The sequence below is a fragment of the Anthonomus grandis genome, chromosome 1 (assembly GCF_022605725.1).
Source record: "Anthonomus grandis grandis chromosome 1, icAntGran1.3, whole genome shotgun sequence".
Taxonomy (NCBI): Eukaryota; Metazoa; Arthropoda; class Insecta; order Coleoptera; family Curculionidae; genus Anthonomus; species Anthonomus grandis.
This window is the reverse complement of record NC_065546.1, coordinates 53,094,930-53,121,519: the sequence shown is the minus strand read 5'-3', so window position 1 is coordinate 53,121,519 and position 26,590 is coordinate 53,094,930. Positions and strand designations below refer to the sequence as shown.

The 26,590-nt window shown below is 31.4% G+C and overlaps 1 protein-coding gene across 10 annotated transcripts in view; it reads right to left on the bottom strand.

Annotated features, from left to right (window-relative positions):
* Nucleotides 1-26,590, bottom strand: part of LOC126733620 (disks large 1 tumor suppressor protein) — an 825,690-nt gene that overhangs the window by 33,796 nt on the left and 765,304 nt on the right. For 5 of the 10 annotated variants that reach the window (XM_050437042.1, XM_050437015.1, XM_050437007.1 and 2 more), the window contains 7 exons: nucleotides 24,232-24,386; nucleotides 19,014-19,257; nucleotides 18,830-18,932; nucleotides 13,242-13,289; nucleotides 9,507-9,554; nucleotides 8,937-8,978; nucleotides 8,694-8,780 (listed from right to left, as the gene is read on the bottom strand). In XM_050437042.1, coding sequence (XP_050292999.1) covers nucleotides 8,694-8,780; nucleotides 8,937-8,978; nucleotides 9,507-9,554; nucleotides 13,242-13,289; nucleotides 18,830-18,932; nucleotides 19,014-19,257; nucleotides 24,232-24,386 — 727 coding nt within the window. The remainder of the gene's footprint in view (nucleotides 1-8,693; nucleotides 8,781-8,936; nucleotides 8,979-9,506; nucleotides 9,555-13,241; nucleotides 13,290-18,829; nucleotides 18,933-19,013; nucleotides 19,258-24,231; nucleotides 24,387-26,590) is intronic. The other 5 variants (XM_050437028.1, XM_050437022.1, XM_050437047.1 and 2 more) reach the window with 5 other exon arrangements.

Genomic DNA, 26,590 nt, shown 5'->3' with positions numbered 1-26,590 from the left:
TACTTCAACATTTATATTTAATTTGGGTCGGATTGTTGTTAGTAGATAAGTAAGAGAAACGTTATTGTTCTCTTTTTAACTTGTAACTTATATTTGCTATTGCAAGTTAATAGGTGCATTGATTTCTGCACTCAAAACTTTCGTTGACCGGATAGGTATGTATATCTTAGAAGAACTTATTTAATTCATCACAAAGACTGTTACAAATGCGGTGAAAGATATGTCACATACTGAAATTCGATTCTCAATCAAATTAAAAAAGTGGCATATCCTTTAGTCATAGTACGTCATTTTTGTTTGGACAAAAAAAATTATAAAATCAAATGCAAAAAACAGATCCGTACCCCAACGTTTCGCTATCGTTGTCCGACCCTGTATATCTTGAAAATGAATTTGTTCAATTCCGTTGCCTTATTTAATGTTCGTATAATAAAAAGATAAGTGACACTAAAAAAGGAAGTTAACATGATTTTGGTGAATGTGATTATGACTAGTGATATTATTAAATGATAAGGAAAATGTAGCAAATTCAAAACACGCCACACACCAAGTAAAACACCACTCAAATCAACTTTAAAAAGTATTAAGGCAAGTTAGTTAATAAAGCAACATATTTTTAACCTCTTTTATGTAATTAAAGATACAAAGTTTTTTATTCACTACTGAAAAAAAATCCAAGAAAAAGAAACTATCTGCAAAAATGCTTGATGTGATACGGTACAGTTTTTTTCAAAATAAAATGACGAAAACCATAAGAATAGTATTAATGTTAATTAAAATTAAAGGTAATTTTTCCAAAAAAAAAATATATATATAGTAGTGTATAAAATAGTAAGTGTGTTAGTATACTTTTGTAGATGTTAGATGCATTAACTCTTCTGTGTAATATTTAATTGTAGGTGGAGGTATATTTGTGCTACTAAATTTCATTCATTCACAGTCGCCTGAAGTCAATTGAAATCTTATCCATATCAAAATTATTACTTAAAGAAATAGGCACAATACAGTTTTGCGTATTTCTTGCAATATATTAATAAGAATTAACTAAAACGCATCAAGCATATTCTCAAAGAAATCAAACGGAACCAATAGTAAAACGGTCTTATTGGCTACGAAAAACCTTTCAATGATAATATCCTGTTCCTTAGAATACAATCAGCACATCGTCGCCCAGATGTTAAAACCTCGTAACTCAAAATATATCTATTTTGAGATATGAGGTTTACCGTGACTAGAAATCCATATTTCATCGATTTTAAAACCAAGTAACTCCATTAGTTAATAAAGGTCATGCGCTGTCCTAAATTTAAATTCCTCGTATCTCGCGAAAGGAAAAATTGAGGTGTCAAAACCTCGTATCTTCTTTTGTTTTCATGTAAACACGTGTGTTGGTTTACGCGGCATTTAGATGGTTTATTTTTATGTGTTTTGATTAAAAATATTGTTAATTAAGGTAAGTACTAATGTTCTAAATAATGTTGTGAGTGCTAAGAATACGGTGTTTTAAATGGTTTCTAATTTTATGATTTATAAAGGCAAGTAGTAAATATTAATATAGTAGTAAATATAAGTTAGTTAGAACCATTTTTTACCATAACATGTTACTTAATTATAAATCTCTTATAGTTACTTTCATTTTTACTAGTTTACAATAATTTATTTAATATTTAATAGGTATTACTATATTATTATGTTAAAAAAAATTGAGATACGAGGTTTTTAAACTTACCTACAATACTAAAAAATAGGGATATTATGGAGATACAAGTTTTTGCTATCACATAAACAGTACTATTTTTACAATAAATCAAACAAAACATCCATTTTCTTAATTTTTAATTTACTTTATATTTTACAGATGTCTTCAAAAAGTGAACAAATGAGACAGTTGAGTTTAAAGGGAAAGGTTATGCATAAATCTAGTATCGGTACTCTTGATGCCAAAATTTTTGATTATTCGGAAATGGATGATAATAGCTTTATCGAACCTAATACACAAATTCTAAATTGGACCGTACAATCAGAAGAATTATCGAAGCCTAGCTCATCATATAATAGTCTACTACTTTTACCTTCTGAAAATGAAAATTTCTCGACTAATGGTTGTTATACTGAGCTTACGCCGGTACCTAATGTTATTATTAAGGATTTAACAGTAATAACAGAAAATCGATTATTAACAGGTACAAAAGAAATGCTTGCAATATCCTCTGATGAATTAAACTCTAATCAGGAAAATGCATTAAGTGATTCAGGATCTAGTTTTCGACCAACGGGTAATAAAACAAATTTTTTATCAATATTAAAACAAGCTAATTAAATAAACCTTACTTTTAGATACTGACGGGCATTCGGATGCATCCTCAGATGACTTACCATTGGCAAGCCTAATCAACGTTAAACCACCGAATAGGTGTGATCCTTTAAAGCCCGGTGCTAAAAGGGCGAAGAAAGGAGCCGCCGATCCACTTACATGGCAAGTAAACAAAACTAAGCATCAACGCATGAAGGGCGAAAAATACGTAACTTATAAAAAAGAAAAAGATGGTGGCAAGAGCAGAGTTGAACGGAAATCGCGACAGTTGGTAAAAAGATGTGAATCAAAAAAATGTCAAAGAACTAAAACAAAAAGGCAGTGTCATTTAATAGGCGAAGAAGAAAGACAGGAGTTATTTCGACGTTTTTGGGCCGACATGGACTGGAAACAACGTAAAACTATGTTAATGCAATAGTAACTCAATGTAAAACAAAGCAAAAGACTACTAAAAATAAAACTAGAAGGCAAACAACGTTCTTTTATCACTTGAAAATTGAAGAAAAGTTGCTTCCAGTCTGCAAGAAACTATTCTTGTCTACTTTACGGCTGGGTGAGTGGAGCGTCATTAACTGGGTAAAAAATAGTAATGCTGGAATACCGAATATTACTGAAAAATATCCCAAGAAAATTAAACTGGCTAATGAGAAAAAACGTGAAGAAAACTTCTTTGAAAAACTTCCTAAACTGCCCTCTCATAATAATGAGGGCTTTCACGAGCAAATTATACCTGAAGCCAATTTTTCGATCGTACTCTGAAGTTTATGAAGTTTACAAGAAAGAGGTTATAGCAATTATTAAAGCCTCACCGTTTAAAAGATTTGTGGAGCTATTTAAAGTCAGATATTCGGTAAGGAATATTAACAACGATCTTTTATTGCGGACTGATTTTAACAGATCTCAAAATGCACCAACTTTTCTTGTTCCAATTATATTAAATTGTGCTACATCAGATTCTCCACGTCTAATTCTTTCAGCTGATTTAATGGAAGAAATTTTGTAAGTATCAAAAACTATGGTGATGCGTGGTGCCTGACATTCTCGAGCAAAGTCCAAAATTTTCTTCAAAAAAACTTTTCCAAAGTCGTTAAACGTTTCGAATTGTTTTTCATTCATTCCCTGAATTGTAGCCATTGCATCTATTACACTGCACAACAAATCAAAGGTTATTTTATGTTGACTGAAATATTTTTATTGTTGTTTACTAATTCGAGGCATCTGATTTCGAATCTGTCGTCAGTTTTACTCTAACAGCTCGAGTTGTTTAGATATAGCTACGTTCTTCTCATTTATCTTTATTTTTGGTTTTTTATCTATTATAGTCGCGTTTTAGATAAATTATTGTAATTTTCATCATGACTTCGCTAAGAAGGGTCTGCATTAACGATCCGAATTGTTTTTGTTATATTTGTGGTGAATATGTTTTTCAAAAATTTCGATTGAATATGTCAGACTTTGTGAAACGAGCGTATTTAGAGTGTTTTGGTTTTCCTTTGGAAACAGATAACAAGTGCTGGGTGCCCAATATTGTGTGCAAAATTTGTGTTGAAGAATTACGTTTATGGGCCACTAAGAAGAGACTCTCTTTTAAATTCCAATCCCCAATGATTTGGCGTGAACCTTTAAATCATCACGATGACTGCTATTTTTGCGTTGTTAATATAAAAGGAATCAACAAGACGAACCGCTCCAAATGGATTTACCCCACATCAACATCAGCTGTGAGGCCTGTAAGGAGCTCAAAAGATACATCTTTACCATTACCATCTACATCTACAGAAAGTTCTGATGAATTGAATCAACTGAGTAGCATGAGCGATGACGAGTTTGTTCCAGAAAATCTCTTTGAACCAAAACCAATCGATCAAAGTGCACTTGATAATTTAATTAGAGACCTTGGACTATCCAAAACTTCGTCTGAATTATTGGCCTCCGGATTAAAAGAGAGAAATCTTTTAACTAAAGAAACTAAAGTTTCTTATTACCGCACTCGAGAAAAAGACTTACTTTCCTTTTTCGCTGAGGAGGATAATTTTGTATTTTGTACTAATATTTCTGGTTTAATGACTGCCATGGGCTTGCAGAAATATGAACCAATCGATTGGCGTTTATTTATTGACTCGTCAAAACGGAGTTTGAAGTGTGTACTATTGCACAACGGAAATAAACTAGGCTCCATACCAATAGCACATTCAACTAAAGTTAAGGAAGAATACCCCACAATAGCACTGGTCATGAACAAAATCAAATATAACAATCATAAATGGGTGATTTGCGTTGATCTTAAGATGGTGAACTTCCTTTTAGGACAACAAGGAGGCTACACTAAATATCCTTGTTTTATGTGTTTATGGGATAGTAGAGCAAAATCAGAACATTGGTCAAAAAAAGAATGGCCCTCTAGGGAAGCACTACTTCCAGGTAGTCTTAATGTTATAAATGAACCTCTAGTGCCACGAGATCGTATCATATTGCCACCCCTGCACATTAAACTAGGTTTAATGAAGCAATATGTTAAGGCATTAAATAAAGATGGTGAATGTTTCAAATATATTTCAAGGAAATTTCCAAGTCTAAGTTCAGAAAAACTCAAGGCAGGTATATTTGATGGTCCACAAATTCGCAAGTTGGTAAACGATCCTAATTTCACCAGCTCAATGTCAGAAATTGAGAAGAATGCATGGGATTCCTTTGTTTGGGTTATCCAAAATTTCTTAGGTAATAGGAAGGGTGATGATTACATTGCGCACGTCGAAGAGATGTTGTCACACTTCCAGCGACTTGGATGTAACATGAGCATCAAAGTGCACTTCCTACACAGCCATTTACACCATTTTCCTGAAAATCTCGGTGACATGAGTGAAGAACAGGGTGAACGATTCCACCAAGATCTTCGAACCATGGAGGAACGATTTCAGGGTCGCTGGGATGCACATATGTTGGCCGATTTTTGCTGGAGTATTCAGAGTAGCAGTTCATTCAAAACTAGTAGAAAATCATATAAAAGAAAATTCCTGAGTGTATAGTTCTTGTAATTAAAAATGTTTGTACGTTGAGTGTATTTTTAATTCCCAAAAAATACTCCCTCCTTTTAACTCAAAAACTAGAGCTGACACATATAAACTGATGACATTATTTAATATCAGCATTAAAAATAAGCCTAGAATCATAAAAATATTCCATGCAACATACATGCTGTTGGGCGGTGTTATTAAAGACTGTACTACAGGAACTTTTTCCGATGTATTAGATAAATCTACAATCTTAATTTGCTTCGCAGCATGTATGTGAAAAAAGTTAGAAATAAAAAAGTTTGTCGCTTAGTGAAATTTTAGAGTATTTTTTTGTGACGTCAGCCATTCAACGTCATTTAAAAAATATAAAGCAAAATACGGTGTGGCAATCTATACATCTGTTAGAAAGTGTAATAAATAAGCTTTATTTTGGTGAAAAAATTAATATCCTAGCTTTGTCCGTTTTTGAGATATTATGTGTAAAAGCTAAAAATATGCATTTTTCGAATTTTCCCAATTTATGTTATTTTTCTAAATAAAAAATCTCTCGACCACTAAAAAATATCGTAAATCGTCATTTCGGATGCTCACTAATATACTTTATAATAACATAGGCATTTTATCTGGTTGTACTCCGTTTTTTTATCTCGCGAAATAAGCGACTTTCTGCCTCTGTTTCGCTGCACTACAGAGAAACTTCTCAGTATCGATTAATGGGAATCCCCGACAGAGGTGAAAAATTACTCTGCTTATACGTACTTTTGTACGTTACAACCGGAAAATTACTGTCAATCGGGCAAAAATATTGAACGTTATAGCCGGAGTTACAATTTTAGTTAGTACGTTACATCCAGTAAAATGACAAGACTATTTGGGCGGGTTTCGAATTATAAGTACGTAATAACCGGAAGTACGTTACATCCTATGTACGTTATAGACGGAGTACACTGTATATCTTAATTGACGTGTTGTTTTTAAAGAAGTTTTTGTTTAAGAAGTTATTGAGGGTAGTTCGTTCTGAAATGAAAGCAGTGTATAATTAAACATTGTAGGAGGACAGACGAAAAACAATTAAAAACACAAAGTCACGGTCTCACATTTACTTAAAGCTACACGTGTTTCGCTCTATTCAGAGCATCATTAGGCCTAAAACAATAATAATTAGTATTGAAAGAAAAAAAGAGGACATTAAAAAGACTAAAACCTTAAAAAGCCATTAACGTTGGCAAAACAGTAAATAAACAACATTTAAGGTTAGGATGACTATACAGTTATTTAGAACCAAAAAATAAAAAATAAAAAATTGTAAAATAATATCACACCTAATGGGAATCGAACCCGCGACAACAAGCTTACAAGCCAGACACTGAGGAGAAGTTCAAAACATTTGTTGTTAAGCCAAGGCATTTTAACACAATATTAAACTTATTTTAGTTGGAAGAGATTATATAAATATAAAATTGATTAAATAAGATTATTAAAAATAAGGTTGGGTTCAAAATTAAAAACGTCGTTAACACAGACAAGAACAGGACTCTTCTTGGCTTTAGTAATTTCCATCCTCTCCAGAAGGTCAAGCTTTTTCCCTTTAGGGCATTCATGAAGTATTTCAGCTCCGACCTCTGGAGAAAAGTGATGTGTGGAAGCTAACAGGTGATTCGCAAACGCTGACTTTGTATCACGGACGTCTGTATTTTTAAATTTCTCAAACAACGCTACATGTTCTTTAACGCCTGTAGAAATTTTTCTTCCAGATTGGCCAATATATACAGCGTCACAATCCCCACATTTCAAAGAGTAAACCCCTGATTTCGAAAAGACATTTGCCTTGTCTATCATGCTCACTAACTGTTTTTTTCAAATTATTCGCGGTTTTGAAAGCGATTTTGATATTAGAGGTCTTAAAAAATTTAGCTAAATTTAATGAAATTGAGCCGAAAAAGGACAAAGATCTAAAGGACTTTTTGTCGTCTTTCTCATGAAGAAGGTTGTAAGTCAACCTATATTTATTTAAGAACTTAAAGTATAATTTGTTAATTAAGTAAAGTGGGAATCCATTATTAAAAGCAATATGTTTTATAATATTAAGCTCTTGAGCAAACGCTTCCTTTGACAGGGCGATGTTAAAAAGTCTGTAAAAGAAAGAATTGAAGGAGGCAAATTTGTATGGATAGGGAGAAATAGACGATTTTGTTTTAGGCCTGATGATGCTCTAAATAGAGCGAAACATGTGTAGCTTTAAGTAAATGTTGTGAGACCGTGACTGTGTGTTTTTCATTGTTTTTCGTCTGTTGTATAAGTCGGTCTCTTTGTGAAAAATGGATGAGATTTTCTTATTATTGTAGGAGGAGACAAAACTAAATATCTGGGAGTGATGGTATATATGCATTAAAATGAATCTTTATTAATATTTTATACCACGTTTATCGTATAGTATTTTTTTATAGGGTGGAGCTCTAAAAATTCAATGCGACCACTAAAGGTTGCACTGGATAGCAAAACTAGTTTTAGGGAAAAGCAAGGATTATTCTTGGAGGCGCTTGATAAGAAAAGGCGTTTTTGACTTCAGACAAAGCTGTTTTTCTCAGATCATTGGGATTTTGGGAATTTGTTCGGAGCTATAACCCACTAAATGAAACCGTATATTTTTAAGATATTAAAATATTCATTTATTTTCAAGAAATATTCAGTCATTTGTTGATAATGCTTTTCTAGCAGCGCAAAGTCTAGTTAAAAAAATATAATAATAATCACAAATTTAATAAAGCTATTCCTTTATGAAAAAACTATACAAAAAAGTGTATTTATTCCTGAAATTCCTGAAAACTCCAAACACTTATAAATTGAAAACTAGTGCAAATCTAGAACGGATAAGATAACAAATGACTTAAAATCTCGGAAAGATGTAAAAAATACTCAAAATGTTGCTAAGATATGAAAACGACGGCAGCATCAGCTAAATCCCTAGTCCACAGATGACTAACTAAACAGGCTACAATAGGCATTTTTATATTTGCTCCAAGTGTTCATTTTTGTGCTGAAAAATTCTTTAGTGAATCCAAATTTATAGAAGACTGTGGTTGTATATATTGGTTGAAATATAAAAAAAACATTGTCGTTTGTCACTTTGCTTGATTAAAAAAAAAAAATTAATTTTATGCTAACCTATATTAATATTATTATTAGGCTCATCACACGGTCCACTAATGATTATGTTAATATGTTAATGATAATGATGATTGATGATGTTTAAGTGAGACTAGTGCAAAACTCGCAGGGGTAATAAAAAAAGAACAAGAAACGCGCAGCAATTATTAATTTGGTACTAGAAAAACGCGACATGCAGTCACAACACTAAGACTTACTAAAATCATCAAGATTATTAGCGTCCTCCAGATAAATTAGCGTAATTTCTTCCATGAAAGGGAGCTCAACCCGATATAATATTTCACCTGTACTAGAGAACACAGAAAGAAGCCAAAAAAGAAAAAAATATATATAGTAAATGAAAGTAAACGGCATCGCCATTAATAATTTTGGTTTATGATAGAGATACACGTAATACGATATCCACGTAAATAATTGAGTTAAATAAAAGAATACTTTACCTTCGTTATTCGAGTCTTCTTGGGTGTAGCATAACATGAACGCTGAAAAAAAAGTATATATCAAAATCATTTTTACGGATAGGGTCTGAATTAAAAAAAAAAGATAACTAGAGATTTTAAATTAGTTACTAGCAATTTCAATTTACAGAAAATTATTTTTGTGTAATTTGAGTTAAAGTTTTGGTCATTTAGGCGATCAGCAATGTTAAAATTAAACGGAGCATTTAGCCGGCTTATGAATCTAGTCATATTAGAACTATTCAGATATAATGTTCATTAATTTTTCATCAGCAGCGGGGCAATTCGTTTATCTGTAAAAGATATTTTTCCAGACTTTTCGGACACACTGTACGCATGAGATTAAAAACTAAAGCAAAAAATCCGCCATTTTTTTGGCAATAAATGCATTGTGATCTACAACAAATTGACATAAATTGTTTAGTTATTAATAAACATTTTAGAAACATATTTTGAACATTATGTGATATTTTTGTTAATTATATACATTCAAGATCCCATAACATTTATCACAAAAAAAACGACACACATTGTATACGTCAGTTTACTTACTGGATGAGGTTTTCTCATTACCATTGGATTGGCGCTCAAGTTGTGCATCTAAGGGTAAAAGAAAGAAACAAAACAAAAGTATAAACAAAAATCTACGTAAAGAAAAACAGGAAATAAAATCATTTATACAGCTATAAAGCAGGAAATTAGTTGAATTGCACAAAAACAAAACATTCTTAGGCAAACATTTTGACTATTGACCTAGTTCAAGGTGTTTGTTTCTCGTCCATAAATCATTTAAGTCGTATGACATGAGCAAATACCTTAAATTTCTATTTAATTAATGTATGCACTACACATGACATCTTGATAATAGGTTAAAAATTATGATAAAACGATATAGAATTTGTATTTGTAGTATGTAGTTATAAAATTCATATTCAGATTCTGGTAAATAATCTGGTATAATAAAACAATAATGAGAACCAGTGAGACCAGAACAAAAAAATTATAATTTTCTCCTTTTAATGTGAAATCCATAAATTAAAGAACCTAAATTCACATTATTGCTGTTACTCTTTTCTAAATTATCTATGTAGAACCAACATGTACTGTGTAGACTTTTTTTTTTAAATAGTATAGGGGATTTTGTTAAAACAATTCTCCGGGAACTAATCAATGGATTATAGACAAATTACAAATACAACACAGAATTAAAATATTTTACATTTTACATAAAAATCTATTATGATTTGTGGGTTTTATTTCTGAAAAACGAAGTAGTAGTATTTGCAAAATATTTGACGAATAGTATTTAAGATAGGGTGATTAGGAAGGATCAACTAGTATTGGAAACATATTTAAGTCCTTTTTTAAAAGGAAACTTTTACCATCTAATCGTACTTAAGATTAAAAGTAAAAATAACATTGTATAATGTTATCAATCTCGATAACTTGTTTTCAAAATATTCGAAAATTCATGTTTACAGTAAGACATTGGAGTAAATTTTAGATTAAAATATTTTTATTAATAATAGCAATATTCCAATAAAAATTAAAACAGAAAAACCCAAAGGTATCAATAGTATTCTAGATTAACTAGATTAACCATAAATTTGGCCATCAATCAGGCGAACTAGTCATGGAGGATCTATCAAAATGGAAAAAATTATGATTTTTGGGTCGTCAACTTGAAAAATCTATTTTTCTACATAAAATTTAAAATATCTCAAAAACCCTTTTACTTAGTTGTACAGGGTGTTTCAGAACTATGAGATCAAACTTCTAGGGATTATTCAGTGCAACAGTAGAAAGCACTTAATTACAGGGACCCATGTCCGAAAAAGTGTCACTACGGAACTACAGCCCTAAGACGCGTTAAAATTTAGAAAGACGATGAATTGCCTAAACAGGATTTAATGCATTTTTGCCTTTTGTACATGATATCATCACAATAATTGCTTAAAATATCTTAATTGCTCCAACCTGAATACACCGATTTAAACGTCGCACATGATTTCAATGGAGCCGGTGCTCCATCATCCTGAAACCACATTTGCTGTTGAACGTTTACTAAAACATTTTCAAGAAGTTCTGGAAGACTTCCTCCAAGAAACACTGGTAAATTGGTCCTGTTAACCGTTCTAGTAGAAGGCATGACACAAATAAGTAATCATCAACAATGCCTGCTTATACATTGACTGACCAACGTTGCTAACGTTTTCTAAGCAAAATTGCATGGGGATTGTCTTCATTTGAAACATGGCTTTTCCTAATATTAAAAAGACCGTCTCTTGTGAAAGAGCCTTCATCGATCCATAAAACATAGCGTAAAAAATATGGTCGTGTAGCGATTTGATGAAGAAGAGAGCAACACCAGTATCATGCGAGTTGGTTTTAAACATGCCTGTCTCAAAGAGCCGCAGATAAATAGCAATAAACTTTTTTTTATCCCAGATGCTGTCGTTTGGGATAACGTTCTTAATACAACCGTTATGCTGCTCATACTTTGGAGCTTATTACTTCGTATGCGAAATGCATATCCGCCAATTCTTGATTTGTTTTTCGTTTCAAATTCACAAATAAGATAGTACGACTAAGGCATAACTCTCTGTTATCATTTTTAAAGATAACGACATTCACGCACCGGTACATTTAAATAATTATTGTGATGAAATCATGTACAAAAGGCAACAATTAAATGCATTAAATCCTATTTAGGCAATTCATCATCTTTCTAAATTTTAACGCGTTTTACGGCCGTAAAGCTGTAATGACACTTTTCCGGATATAGGTCCCTATACTCAAATGTTTTCTACTGTTGTACTGAATAACCTCTAGAAGTTCGATCCAATAGTTCTGAAACACCCTGTAGTACATTATACATAAAATTTGATAAAAAATTAACGTAAATTTAAAAGTATATTAATATATACAAGTTAAATTAATGAAATTGACATATATTTCCGATACAATCGAAGATGACATAGAATGAGAGTCAAATAAAAAGAATTACACGGCAAATAGGCAGGCCATTCAATATCATGTGTTGATAATTTTTTTGCTACTTGAAGGGCATTCTAAATAGCAGCAGGTCGATTTTGTTAAGTTTTATAGTTATTTTGACTATTCATGCCCTAGGAATGCTTCTAAATTATTTTTTGAAATACACCGTTGGTGCCTGATTATGTGTGACTTATACTCTGACGTACTTATAATAGTTTGGTTGTAGAACTTGGTTTAAAAGCTCTAGGTTTATGATTTACAAGTAAATTTTTACTTCTTGTTTAGTAACTCACTTGTTTGGCATTGTTTAGTGTTTTCCCTTTTATATCTGCCAAATAATCTTGTTCACATCCTGAACTCACAACTTCAACAGGTTACAAGTTTCAGTGTAACCCATCTAGCATGATATAATGGCTCTATACTCTTTTCGTTATTCTAGATATATTTGCAACTATTTATTAATACAGCCACAATTTACTAATCATGTTAGATATGTTACTGATATGTCAGTAATCCCAAAATACCTATGTGTCCTTAACATTTTAATATTGCCCAGATGTTATTGAACTTTATTACAAGTCAATGTCTGCTTGCTTACTCCCGTTGCAAGCTCAGTGTGATATTTGAATGAAGTTTACTTATGGAACCGTAGTCATCTTTTATAGTACATTTTATGCTTGGGCGTTATTTATTTTTTAATATAAAGCTAATATACTATAATTAAACGTGAAAAATAACATCTGGCAAAAGGTCTGTTAGGTAGGTTTGTATAGTTTGTATTTACTTGGACTGGGTTGCTTGAACTAATATGTATTTTTAGGTTTGTAATCATTGCTTATAAATAAATAATAAATATCTTTCATGTGCTTCATCCTTTTCTTGTGATTTAAACAGCTTTACTATCTCTACTTCTTCAAGTCTTATTTAGAAAACAAATCATCTTCATAATTAAGCTTTTTTTTTCTATTTTCTATAATCCATCGATGTAGTTCCCGCAAAATCACCAAAAGTATAAACAAAAACTGAATGATAATAGTCGTCTATTAGCCACTTATTAAACACATTCTTATAAATATTAGTCAAAATAATAATAAGATAGTTTATCGATGTTAATATACCTTAGGTGTAATTTTTGGTGTTATTTCATTAAAAAAATCGCAAATTTAGCATTGAATTGAAAAAGGTAAATGTCTAAATAATTTTTTTAATATTAAGATCATTGCTAGTAAGATACAAACACATGTATCCTTAAAACTAGAACGCACACAGTATTAGTCTAATATTACTTACTAGAAGAGGTTTTGTCATTACCATTGGATTGGCGTTCAAGTTGTGCAACTAGGGGTAATAGAGAAACAAAACAAAAATATAAACAAAAATGCACGTAAAGTATATTTGCAAATTAAAAAAAAAAAACAAAACTCTTTAACTAGACCGAAGATTTGTTAATTTTATTTGGGTGTTTTGTTGTATAAGTTCTGTTTCATAAGTTTCCCTCCACACAACAGTCATATAGCCCAGTTGAAATTATTGAAAATATTTATTAATAGGAATAAATATGTTCTCACATATAATTTTAAATATAATAATTTTTTTTATCACGTATGTTTCGGAGAATCTTGTGACCTTCATAAGGTATTTTTTGGTCAGTTTTTTGTTTAAATTAACTGTACACTTTAGCAACACTAGATTATTTGTTATTACCATTGTTACCCTTATTTTACTGAAGTCTATCTTTGAATTAACTTTTGGTATAAATGGACATTTTTTCCTTCTTGCCTGTACTATCCATACAACTGTATATGAATTTAATATGGTTATATAAAAAAGACACTTTAAACTGCTGTCATACCTGCAGTATCTTAAAGCATATAAACCTTCAAAAGTTTTTCGTTTATTAAGTAGAGTCTAAAAAACAGAAATACTTTTGGAGTTGTATTGGTGTTTGGCTTCAGTACTAAAGTAGTACTGGCTTGTGACGTGACAAATATTCCTAATAGCACACTTTATGTATAGCAAGTATTTTTTATTGTGTACTTAGAAAATATAAAAAATAACTCACAGATTCCCATAATGCTCAAAATCTAAAATGTTTTAGTAAGTCGGTATACGATTAAGCTATATAAATTTTAACACAAAAAAGAGAAGAGCCTTTAGAAAAAGAAAAACCTGTAAAATTTTAAAAAATCTCAACTTGGGAAAGAAATATTGGACCATTGTACGACGATATGACGTACAACTGTCTGAGAAAACCGTTATGCCAAGATTAAATGAGGCTATCCTATAAAAACATAAAAACTCTGAAGCATAGTGTAAAATTTTTGATGGCTTGGTAGTTTGGGGAATAATGCCATTATGAGGAGATTTGGTTCAATTTACAAAGCAGTCGGTCAAGCTTAGGTAATGATCCAAAATATTTAGCCAGGTTGATTATTTGGCTGCAGTAGATGTTTTGGACTGGTCTTAAGATGCTCAGTCCCGACTTAAATCCACTTGAGAACCTCTGGGCTAAAACGACATTTTGAAGGTCGAAGCCCCTCAAACAAGAAGAATTGTGGATAAATATGTATAAAACAAGATTAGTATCGTGTCTAAAACAGTTATTGCCAAACTTTAGTAAAATCCATACTATTCTTATTACAAACAGTTATCAAAAATAAAGGTTATCTGATAAAATTCTAAGTCTCTTGGTTGTCAAGTTTAGTTTTTCCTATATTTTCCTATATTTTTGGATTTTTTTAATAATGCGCTATACTCAAAAGTGAGTTTTGGATTTCCATGTACCTTTCGATTTCAAATGATAGTTCAAGGGACAATAAATGATGCCTTAAAGTAGTTTTGCAAAATATACATTTTTTTTATTAGTTATAAGCAATTGAAATTTTTTAACAAAGTTTTTTATTTAGACAATATCTTGGTTGATACTTGAAAAAGTGAGTAATCTTACATTTTTCACGTTCTAAAATGTTTTGTGCATCAAGTAAATCATAGGCTTTGTAAATTTAATTGTTTATTCATCACAAAAAATAATTTTACAATAAACAAATACAAAATTTTACATGTTCTCATATGTATACGGAAAAAATGAAAACAGAACATTGTTCAGATATTCATAATGAACATTTAAGCAGAAGAAAATTTTTGCAAAGTATGAATAAGCAAATACGCCGAGCGTTTGTTTATTGACATTCGGGCGCTCGAATCCCCTTATGTACAGAAGCATTACGTGTTGCGGTCTAGACTAATGCAAGTCACTTAATTTCAAGATTCTGCACAAAATCTGAATACTTAAATACAGTTTTACACTTACACTCTGAATATCACTTTTTGTGCAAAGTGAGAAAATTTTACATTTTACTTTGTTTTCATTTACAGGTTGATAACATGCCAGATTGTAACTGTTTCCGAGAAAACTGCTGTTTTTGTGCGTAATCTTTTTGCAGATTTTATTGTGGTTGCAAAACATGATTTTCTGGCAAAATCCCAGACTTCATATCTTGAGGAACTCATAAAATCAATCACAGCTGGAGAATTCATCGTCACATTTGATTTCTCGGAGAATTACTCATTCCAGGTCCAAAATGCCATACAATCACAATAGTGGTCGAAAAACCAAGCAGCTCTCCATGTTTACGTTGTGTACTTCAAAGAAAATGATGATTTGCAACATGCTAATTATGCCGTCTTTTCCGAAAAATCATACCACGACGCTACTGCAGTTCATTTATATAACACCAAGTTTATCGCATTTTTGAAAGAGAAATTCGGCCCAATTGGTGTTAAGAAAATTTATTATTTTTCTGATGGCGCCGGGTCCCACTATAAAAACAAATACAATTTTATCAATTTGTGTTATCATCAAAGCGATTTTGGTATGCCGGCAGAGCGGCACTTTTTCGCCATTGCACACGGCAAAGGGGCGTGCGATGGTATTGGCGGCACCGTGAAAAGGTGCGCATATCGTGCTAGTTTACAGAAAAAAAACACCGAAAGAATTACGACGACTAAAGAACTTTATGATTGGGCACGGGGATATTTTAAGAAAATCAACTTCGATTTTTGTACGAAAGTCGAGTATGAGACACACCGAAAAAAAATGGAATCTCGATTTGCTGAAACGAAAACGATAAAGCAAACACGACAGTATCATTGTTATCAACCTGTAAATGAAAACAAAGTAAAATGTAAAATTTAAGTGTAAAACTGTATTTAAGTATTCAGATTTTGTGCAAAATCTTGGAATTAAGGGACTTGCGTTAGTCTAGACCGCAACACGTAATGCGCGTCTGTACATAAGGGGATTCGAGCGCTCAAATGTCAATAAACAAACGCTCGGCGTATTTGCTTATTCATACTTAGCAAAAATTTTCTTCTGCTTAAATGTTCATTATGAATATCTGAATAATGCTCTTTTTTCATTTTTTCCGTAAACATATGAGAACATGTAAAATTTTGTATTTGTTTATTGTAAAATTAATTTTTGTGATGAATAAACAATAAAAACAAAAACAAATAAACAAAATATTATTCAATAGATATGTCCACAACTTCATATTTCATAATTTACTAAATCATAATTAACTGAATGTAATATTTGCATTGCATTGATTCCATATTGTTCATTACGTCAAAAACAAGAATTATTTTAAAAGAGATAAAACAAATGGGTTTAAACAATTTAATAATTCTGGCAGTACGGGCAAATTAACAAATAAAAAAAAATAATTAAAATTGGACCTAACAGGAGAGACGAACTCGCAACTTTGATTATCACTAAAATTGATATAACTCAATATATGTTAAAATAACGAGGGAGATTGGATGTTACAGAACCCTAATACATTCAATAAAAGTCTTAGAATATTGAAAGGCTAGAATTAGTAAACAATAACTTTGTTTGAGTTCAACATATGCACAGGGCCAAGGGGGGGGTTTACAAACATATTCATCGATTTTCTGTTGTCAACTTTACACGCATTTTCAAAAGAGAACATTTTCAGCTACGTATTAACACATATATTTTAATGTTAATTTAACTTATTACTACATTCGGCATTTGAAGTTCTGTGTTGTTTCTTTAGTTCTTGGTTGAAAAAGGAAAAAAGTTGAGTCATTTCAGTGTTTTTGTGAATTGTTGCCTTGTTGAAAAAGGCGATTCAGGCCGATCTTTTCACAAGTAAATACCGATATTGTCATAATATTATATCAAGGAACAACCGTCGTCATAAACGTAGAATAATAAAAACTTATTAAGAAATCTATAAAAATTATATAAAATATTTAATTTCCATAAAAATGCTTTTTATTAGATAAGTACCTTTACTCTAATGAAGTACGTTAAAAAAACGCATAGAGTTCATAAACGGTAATATTGCTTATAATTTAAAGCATAATCTATAAATAAGAAATATTTATCATATAAATATTTTTTGACGACGTCACTGGTAAAGATTACTGTGTCGATCGAAACAACAATGAGATCGAGCGGCGTTGCGATGTTGTTGCCTTTTTCTCTAATATAGGGACGTGATCTACATTCATTTAACTTTGAATGTTGTCTTCTTTATAGAGTATTTTATCATATTTTATGAAAAAAAAAGGTTCATATTTTATTAAAGAGGAATAGTCTATTTTGCGCCTATCAAATTTTTGTAGTATTAGAAAATAAACAAATTTTTAGGGTATAAGAAAGTGTTTTTTTGCCATTTCTACAAAAGCATTTGGCATCATTGCATCAAAGATGTTGCAAGCAAACAAACCGCCCATAGTTCCACGGCAATACTAACTCAAGCCTTTCAATGTTCTAAGATAAAAGTATTCAAAACCCAATTGGGCTCTTCAAAAAATACGTTGACGTCATGCACGGTGATTATCACAATTTTAATTTATTAAACCCGATTTCTCCCTAAATAGTTAACCTGCAAAGAAATGGTTTCCACTCATGTTATTCATGACAATGAGAGTGATCCTTTGGTGCCATTAGATTTTTTTGATCTTGAGGTCGATTTCGGAATTTGAGACGTTTCGACAAATTTTAAAAGCCCTTAAAGACATTTCCAAAATTTTATAAAATTCAAATTTAACAGTTTTTTTGAGAATAGTAAATGTTTCATTAAAATAAATAAAATTTTGAAATCGCAGTAATTTTGGTCAAAATCGTCTGTTTCCTTTGAGGTGCTTGTTCAAGTTGATAAATGGGTGTCCCCTTGCCTCTCATTGGAATACTTCTTATTTAGGGTGTGCAAGTGCGCGTGTTTCTAAAACTAATTTGTAAATAAAAGCACATTTTTCATATTTTTTAACTTTAGAAACAATGAAGAAAAAATTGCCATGATGTTAAAAGTTTCACTGAAAGATCAATATGTACATTGGTGGACAATTTTGCCATTGACTCTATTAATCAAGATCAATTGCTTAGCTTAGCATATCTTTAAAATGTTTATAAATTTGATTTGAGCAGTTTTTCAGAATTTTTCACTGATTTTACCTCATCAAGGTCGAGACAACATTTTTTTTCAAAATCATTTTAGATATAACATTTTCCGCACTTTCTGAATGAATAACTTGTACCTAAACGATTTATTTTCAGGTTACTTATGTTAGGAAATATCGAAGTCCATAGATTAAAATAGTCCACCATGCATAGCGACATTAGGAGTTTATCGAGATTCGCATTGGTGGTAAAATAATCTTTATTAAAATTATATTCTCGACCCCTAAACCAATTTACTTAATAACAAGTAAATATTCAACAAAGTAACTATAATGTAATAAAATTAAATAATATAATGGTAATATGCTTGGTTAGTGATGCAATTATTTCTAGATCCTAAGACAAGGTTATAAAAATTATATTTAAATATTCATCAGCAACTTACGTTCTTGATCAGATCCATCTTCAGATCGGTCATCTTTACTTTTCATGAACGGAAACTTCCTGCTAAATGAGTAACTCTTCTTTTTCCTATCTAATGTTGATTGCTAGAAGAGGCAAATGAGATTTCATTAGTTATAAAGCTGACTGAAATTTAAAATGTAATCTCCAAACGTAAAAATACTTACTTTTTCATGATGCCCTTGCCCTTGAAACTTAACAGATCTATCTCTAGCCCTTTGTTTTCTTTCCCACCTCCGTTTACTCGGTACTATTCCCATTCCCTGTTCATCCCCAGATGCCAGAACCCTTCTGGCTTGCCACCATTCATCGTCACTCGCATTGGTCACATGAAGAATATCGCCATATTGAAAAGCAAGTCCCCGAGATGGCAGACCGTCGTCTTTCATCGGATCGTAATCGAATAACGCCCTAAAATTTAAATGTTCGGTTTGAAATTAAATATTTTAATAATTAGTAACGAGACAATGATGGGCGTTGATTGACCAACATATACTATTTCTCACTTATTGTCAGTAACTATCGCTATAATAAACACGAAATATCGTATAGTCGTTATCCATTATTTCTTTTTATAGAAACCGTATAAATCGCTTTTGAAATTAAAATCGTTGATTGAAAAGGGAAAAGATGCGCAAATACTGTATAAAATTTCGTGACCGCGGCAGCCAGCCGTTCTTTGCTTTATCTAGCAATTTAGAAGCTAAGAGGTGGCGCCCCCATACGTAGGAATGATGAAACTCGCTTGGCAGCCTTGGTATTAAAAATTACCAGACATAATATCGCAGAGAAATGGGAGTTTTCGCATTGCGCTATTTCTGTTTGAGGACATATTCGCATATTCCATAGTATAAATTTGGGAGAAAATATTGAAAGGTTTAGTTTCATATTTTGTTTTTTTTTCTAATTTTTAAGTATAAAATCTAATAAGTAATATAAGTAATATAATTTTGCTTATTTTTAAAAGTACAGTATATTATAGAGTTTGCCTACATTTCGGCAAAACCAGAGGCTGTTATTTTTTATACAAGGTGCAAAAATATATATATGGTAAAGTGTTTTAAGCTTTTGGGCCTACGGCTTATAAATTAAAAAAAAATACCTTGAAAAAAAATTAACCTTAAAAACATATCCAGGGTGTTCCGTTCATCATGTTACAAACTTCTATGGCAGATAGAAAACGTCAAAAGAAAAACAAAAGTTCATATAAACATGGGTCCGGAAAAGCTTCCTCAGGGAGCTAGAGCTCTTTGAAAATAACCTTTAAAAACTAGTTTTTTTTTAATAGCTCTGGAACTACTTTAGCTACCGCAACCAATTTTGGGAGGTAAGTTATTGTTAGTACGTTTATTCTTTTAAACCTACTAAATAAAAAAAATATTTACCAGGAACTTCAGAGTATTTGGTAAATTTGGGCCCATTTCTTTAAGACTTTAATTTCTGCCCGTTTCGGTATTAGATTATGATGTTCCTATGCTTTTTACATAAAAAAGGTGCTCTTAGTAAAAGTCGGTAAATGATAAATATCACCGTTTTTGTGAAAATTGACGAAAAGCAAGTTATGAGATACAAAAATGAATTATCTATTATTATTAATAAACAATTAAAAAAAAATCTGGTGTAAATATAAAATAAATGTTTAAAAAAAGTTAAGGTAGCCACTTTATTAAATTGGTACTCAAATTAATTAACTGTCACTTTAATTACCTTGAGGCATAAAATGTTTAAATGATTTTAAGTGTACTAAAAAACCAACAAATTAACAATTTTAGAAACGTAAACAAATTTTATTAAAAATTGGCATTACAAAAATAAACTTAAGTCTTCTTCTGACTCGACTGGAGTTTCATATACGAGACTTTTCATATGCCCCCAAAGAAAAAAATCTAAGGGTGTCAAATCTGGTGAGCGCGCTGGCCAGGTGACAGGGCCTCCGCGGCCAATCCAGCGCCTTTTAAAATTTTCGTTTATAAACTCGCGGACAATAAGTGGAAAATGAGCTGGCGCACCATCGTGTTGTAGCCATAAGTTCTGTCGTATATTTAGGGGCAGATCATCTAATAGTTCTGGCAGTACATTTCTTAAAAAAATTAAATAAATATTTCCCGTTAAACGAGGAGGCAACATAATTGGACCAATTAAGCGTTCTCCAACAATGCCGGCCCACAAATGACCGAAAACTTATGTTGATAGCTGCTAAAATTAATACCATGGGTATTCATCATCCACCAAGGGTTTTCCTCACTTCACACATGATTATTCTTAGAATTAAAAATGCCTTCTTTTGTAAATAAAGCCTCGTCAGTAAAAAGGACATATTTTGGAAATTGAGGTTCTTCTGTACACCGGTCAAGAAATCACTGGCAAAAATTCACGCGGGGCCTAAAATCATTGGGTCCTAATGATTCCACCTTTTGCAGGTGGTAGGGCCGAAGAAGCTGTTCATTAACAACGTTCCAAACCCTAACATGATTTACATGCATCGCATCAGCAACTGCTCGAGTATTTACTGATGGGTTATCTTCAAATCGCTGAAGCACTTCTTCCTCAAAATCCGGGATTCGGATGTTCCTTTGCGCGCCATTATCTTGGCGTTTTATTTTAACAGAGCCAGTCTCCCTGAGCCGTTGATTGACCCTTTCAAAAAGTGTGTGAGCTGGGATTCGCCTTTCGGGAAACCACTCTTCATATAGTCCAGAAGCAGCTCTACCATTACATCGAACTTCCCCATAAATTAAAAGCATATCGGCGTATTCAGCAAAAGTGTAATCCATTACTTAACCATAATAAAAAGGGAATTAATATCATGTAAAAAATACTGACAGTGACAAATTTAAAAAATACCAGCAGTGGCAATGAATTAGCATTATTATTATTATTAAAATAATTAATTCAAGATACAGCATCTTAGTTTGGTTTTAGTCAATTTCCACAAAAACGGTGATATTTACCGACTTTTACTAAGAGCACCTTTTTTTATGTAAAAAGTATAGGAACATCATAATCTAATGTCCAAACCATGTTGGGGCAGAAATTAAAGTCTTAAAGAAATGGGCCCAAATTTACCAAATACTCTCCTGATTCTGAAGCCCCTGGTAAATATTTTTTTTATTTAGTAGGTTCAAAAGAATAAACGTACTAACAATAATTTACCTCCCAAAATTGGTTGCGGTAGCTAAAGTAGTTCCAGAGCTATAAAAAAAAACTAGTTTTTAAAGGTTATTTTCAAAGAGCTCTAGCTCCCTGAGGAAGCTTTTCCGGACCCATGTTTATATGAACTTTTGTTTTTCTTTTGACGTTTTCTATCTGCCATAGAAGTTTGTAACATGATCAACGGAACACCCTGTATATGTTACTCACCTTTAGATTGACTTTTATGTTTTATAGGGTAAGTTTTTAGCTGAAAACTTTTAAATGTATTTTTTTTAAATCTAAAAATGTCTACTGTAGATTTGATAAAGGTCAAGAATATGAAGACCGAAACGTTATTAAAATTATATGTTAAAGCAAGATAAATTTTATGTTTTAACAATTACCAATACTCAAGAAAATAATTGATTTCAAAAATACATAAGCGGCATACATAACCCAAAAACAATCCAACCCTATATATCCAACCAAAGAAAATGGTAAAATTGGATTATTTTTGGGTTAATATTCTGGTTTGATAAATAGCATCATATTTCTTAAATTGCCCGGGCATTGGGCATTATGAATAATCGCCATGTAATTACATTGTTCATATTATACGAGCCCCGTCCCACTTCAGTTGGCCCAATTGAAAATTCTTAATAATTTCTGTTTAAACCCCCAAAAAAAAAGACAAATTTTATAGTGTTATATAGTTTTAAACAAATAATAAGCTTTACTTACTCTATAAACACAACAAAATGGGAAAGTAAACTCATTTATATTGAACATATATTTATTTTTTAAAACAGTCGCAATTCTTTGAGGCATGGGGTTTATTAAGTTCTGATACTACCCCTGATTAAAACTATCCCAAATTTCTTGCTAGTGGATTTCGGACCTAATGAATAGAACCCTTGTATATGCCTAAAGAGTTAAAATAAAATAAAAAATAGAAACAAGAAATTTATTTCTACTATTTAAAATATGATTCAAAAATTTATCAATCAATCAAAATCTAATTTTAGAGATAACACATAATGTTTATATGAGATACTTTTTGGTATTGTAATATTATGGAATAAAGATTCGATAAAAGAATAATAAATTCATGTTTTACTAAGCGGGCCAACTGAAATAAGACGGGGCTCGTATATATTTTTACCAGAAAATTGTACATAACGAAATAATCATAAATAAATGGTAGTAAAAGTATTTACATATAAAGATTATTTAAACAATCTTTATCAATATTTTTTATTTTATTTGTTTAAACATTGACTGAAGAGGCAAGATTAAATTTTCAATCATTGATTAGCAACGATACGTATTTTGCTATGCGGCTTCTTAGAAGTTTGTTTTTCTCTCGTTTGCTGGTATTTGTCAGTTTCCCATTTAAAAAAACTAAAAGAATTTTCAAAAAACTAAGAGAATTGTTTTTTCTCTTCCTAGTATTAGTACATCCCCGATAAGCACACTCGTTAATTTTGCTTGAATTTGACATAATTCAAAACAATAATAATACAAAATAAGACGCCAAACATGCAAAAACTCCCTTAGACGATGCTGGCGAGCTCCGCTAAACAATAATGAGACACAAACGGCAAAAAGATTTCCGCGCGCGTTTGAGCGTGGCGCCATCTACCCGCCGCGCGCTTTTTGGGTCACGTTTTTGCCCGTAAATATGCGTATCTTCTCGCCTCTTCAATCAACGTTAAAATATTCTCGCGCGGCCTAAAACGTCCTCAGATTGGAAATGACGTGAAAAATCAGTTCGATAGGTTTCCTCTTCGGGAATTCGCAAATAGCTGGCGTTTGTATTAGTCGCTTTCAAGTAATTGGAAAATGTGTTATTCATGTTTTTCTTGCGATAGACTAATTAAATTGTTTTATACCCCTCAGTAACATCGACATACAAATACATAAAACATAGAAATATTATGCAGTATCAACAAGAACGTAAAATCTACAACGTCCGATAATATGTAAAAACAATCACGAAAGTATATAATAATGCCTAAATTATTAAAGTAGTGACACCTCTGGATTGTTAATTGAGGGTTTAATGCGTTCAGGTAGAAGGAGTGTAAATTGATAGAAATGTAAATAAAAACGGAAATACTATTATTGCTATTATGTTAATATTATTATTATCATTTGAAGAGAAGTGCATTATAATAATATTTCAATGTTATTCAATCCAGTACAATAATATTTTTTCCTATAAAAAGTATCTGAATTTTATTATTTACTTACCGAACATATAAAGATCTTTTCTGAGAAGTCCGTAGAAGGGTACCAGTAGTCACAGGATTAGCCATTTGCTGCTTTAAATCGTTAATCTTAGCTTCAAACCGATTGTATTCCTCAGGCCGGTACTGCACTACTATCGTTACTGTCTGGTTAGTACCCTAAATAGGAAAACATTATTTAAACGCAGGTATTTCATATTAATTGTAAGTTATTCAATAAAAAGTGAGCACTTATTAATTTTATTTTAAATAAATCTATATTTTTAGTCAATACTTTTGAATAATATACTATAATAACCTACCCAAAAAGAACTCACTTTATCGGCATCTAATAATAATATCAAGATTGCAAAAAACGTCCCTAATTTTGAAAATAACTATATAATACCTAAGACCTTCCTATATATTAAATATAGGTACATAATAAGTTTTGTACATAACGCACGTGTTTGACCTTAGAAATCTTATTAGCATCATTATAGTATGTTAAATTAATCTATTAATTTAATTATTATCTTCTACTGGATACATTTGTTTAAATATACATACTTTGAATTAAATATTATCGTTTTCATAGATCTGCTATTAAACAACTGTTTACATAAAATAGAAAATTAAGAAAAATGCTTTATTCAGATCCATTGCCTTGTAGCTAAAATGCATAAATGTAATGTTGCCATCAACCATAATCTACTTTCTATGTACTAAATCTGAAATAATCCAGATGCATTAATATAATATATTAAGCAAATGAAAATGCCAAAAATTTCTATAAAATGTGGTTATACATATCCATAAATGCAATTTTGAAAAGATTTTTAGTCCTAACTTGATGACTTCTAGAGAAGATCCTAATACGGAGGGTTTTGTACCACTTTGACGGTCTATTTTAAGTCTTATATATTAAGTTAATTTTATTAAAACAATAACAATATTTTTATGTAACAATATTTTAGAACACACTTTAATTTACAACGTCAAAAATTCTAACCTGTTTCGCATTGAGTGTCGTTTAATTGTTTCCAAGCCAAAAATTGACTAAATAACAAAACTGAATATGTCACGAAATGCGATCCCTTACGAAGACAAATTCTAGAAAATTTGAACTACAGGGATTTACAATCATTTATCCTAAATGACCTAAATTGGGGCCCTCAAACAAGATGAACTACTAAAAAAATCAGACACTCTAGGTGAAAATAATCAACTAAATACAAGTAGAATCTTAAATAAAAATAGCTAATCAATTTAAACTATAAAACCAGTACAAAAACTCTGAGTTATAGTAATAGTTAACGTATTTACATTTTCATAACAATGCAGGTAAAAAATCGACCTAAAAGGTTTTGAATCCGAACCTGTACAGCTGAATAACTGCAAATTTGCCTCAACAGTCTGATCATTAGTCTGGGACTATTTTCAAAAGTGAAATATTTTATTTATTGATTGGTTGTAAAGTCCAATTTTTTTAAACGACAGGTCATTTTTATAAATATACATGTTTATTATACAGTATTTAAACGCTCAAACTATTCAGAGCAAAGAAAATAGATTATTGTTAACAGCAACTACCCAAATTGCTAACTCTCCAAGAAACATCAATTTTTCTTTTAATTTAGTCAGAGAAATGTAAAATTCCCAGACCAACGAGTAGGATCACGTAAACGGTATGGCAAAGTAATGCAGAGCATTACTTTGCCATTACAACCAACTTTTAAAAATCGGATGTACTAGCATAATTCTAGTTTCACCCATAGAATATCACGTTGTTTTGATGCACGTATAATATGTTTTAAATCCGAAATAAAAACCGTAATAAAATACAGGATGCATTTAAAAACAGTGCTTCGTCTACAAAAGTAACAAAATTAATAGGCATTGTAACCAACTAAACATTGATGACGCATTATTTAAATGGTTCAAGAATTAAAAAAAATCGCAATATTCCAGTAAGTGGGTCTCTATTACAGACCTAAACAGACGATCTTTCTAGATAACTTATTGGCTCAACGATTTAGAAAAAAACACATCATTGTTTTTGATAAAATAAATGGGGAGGTAGCGCATCCTGAAGAGATTTGTAATGTAAAAACTGCACTTTGGCCAAATTTACGAGAAACGAGACGGATATATAGACGATGAAATTTTAAAAAAGTTGAAATCGGAATATCCTCCAAGCCATTTTTTATTAACGCAAGCTTGGGATTGGGTTTCACAGCGCACGATACATGTACGGATTACATTTAGACGCATCTGAACATTATTTTGATGAATATTTGCTTTCCCTAACAGAAGGGATTCACCAAGGAAATCGATATAAATATCTGAATGGGTCCGCACATTGGCTGTGGGTGATCTGGCAA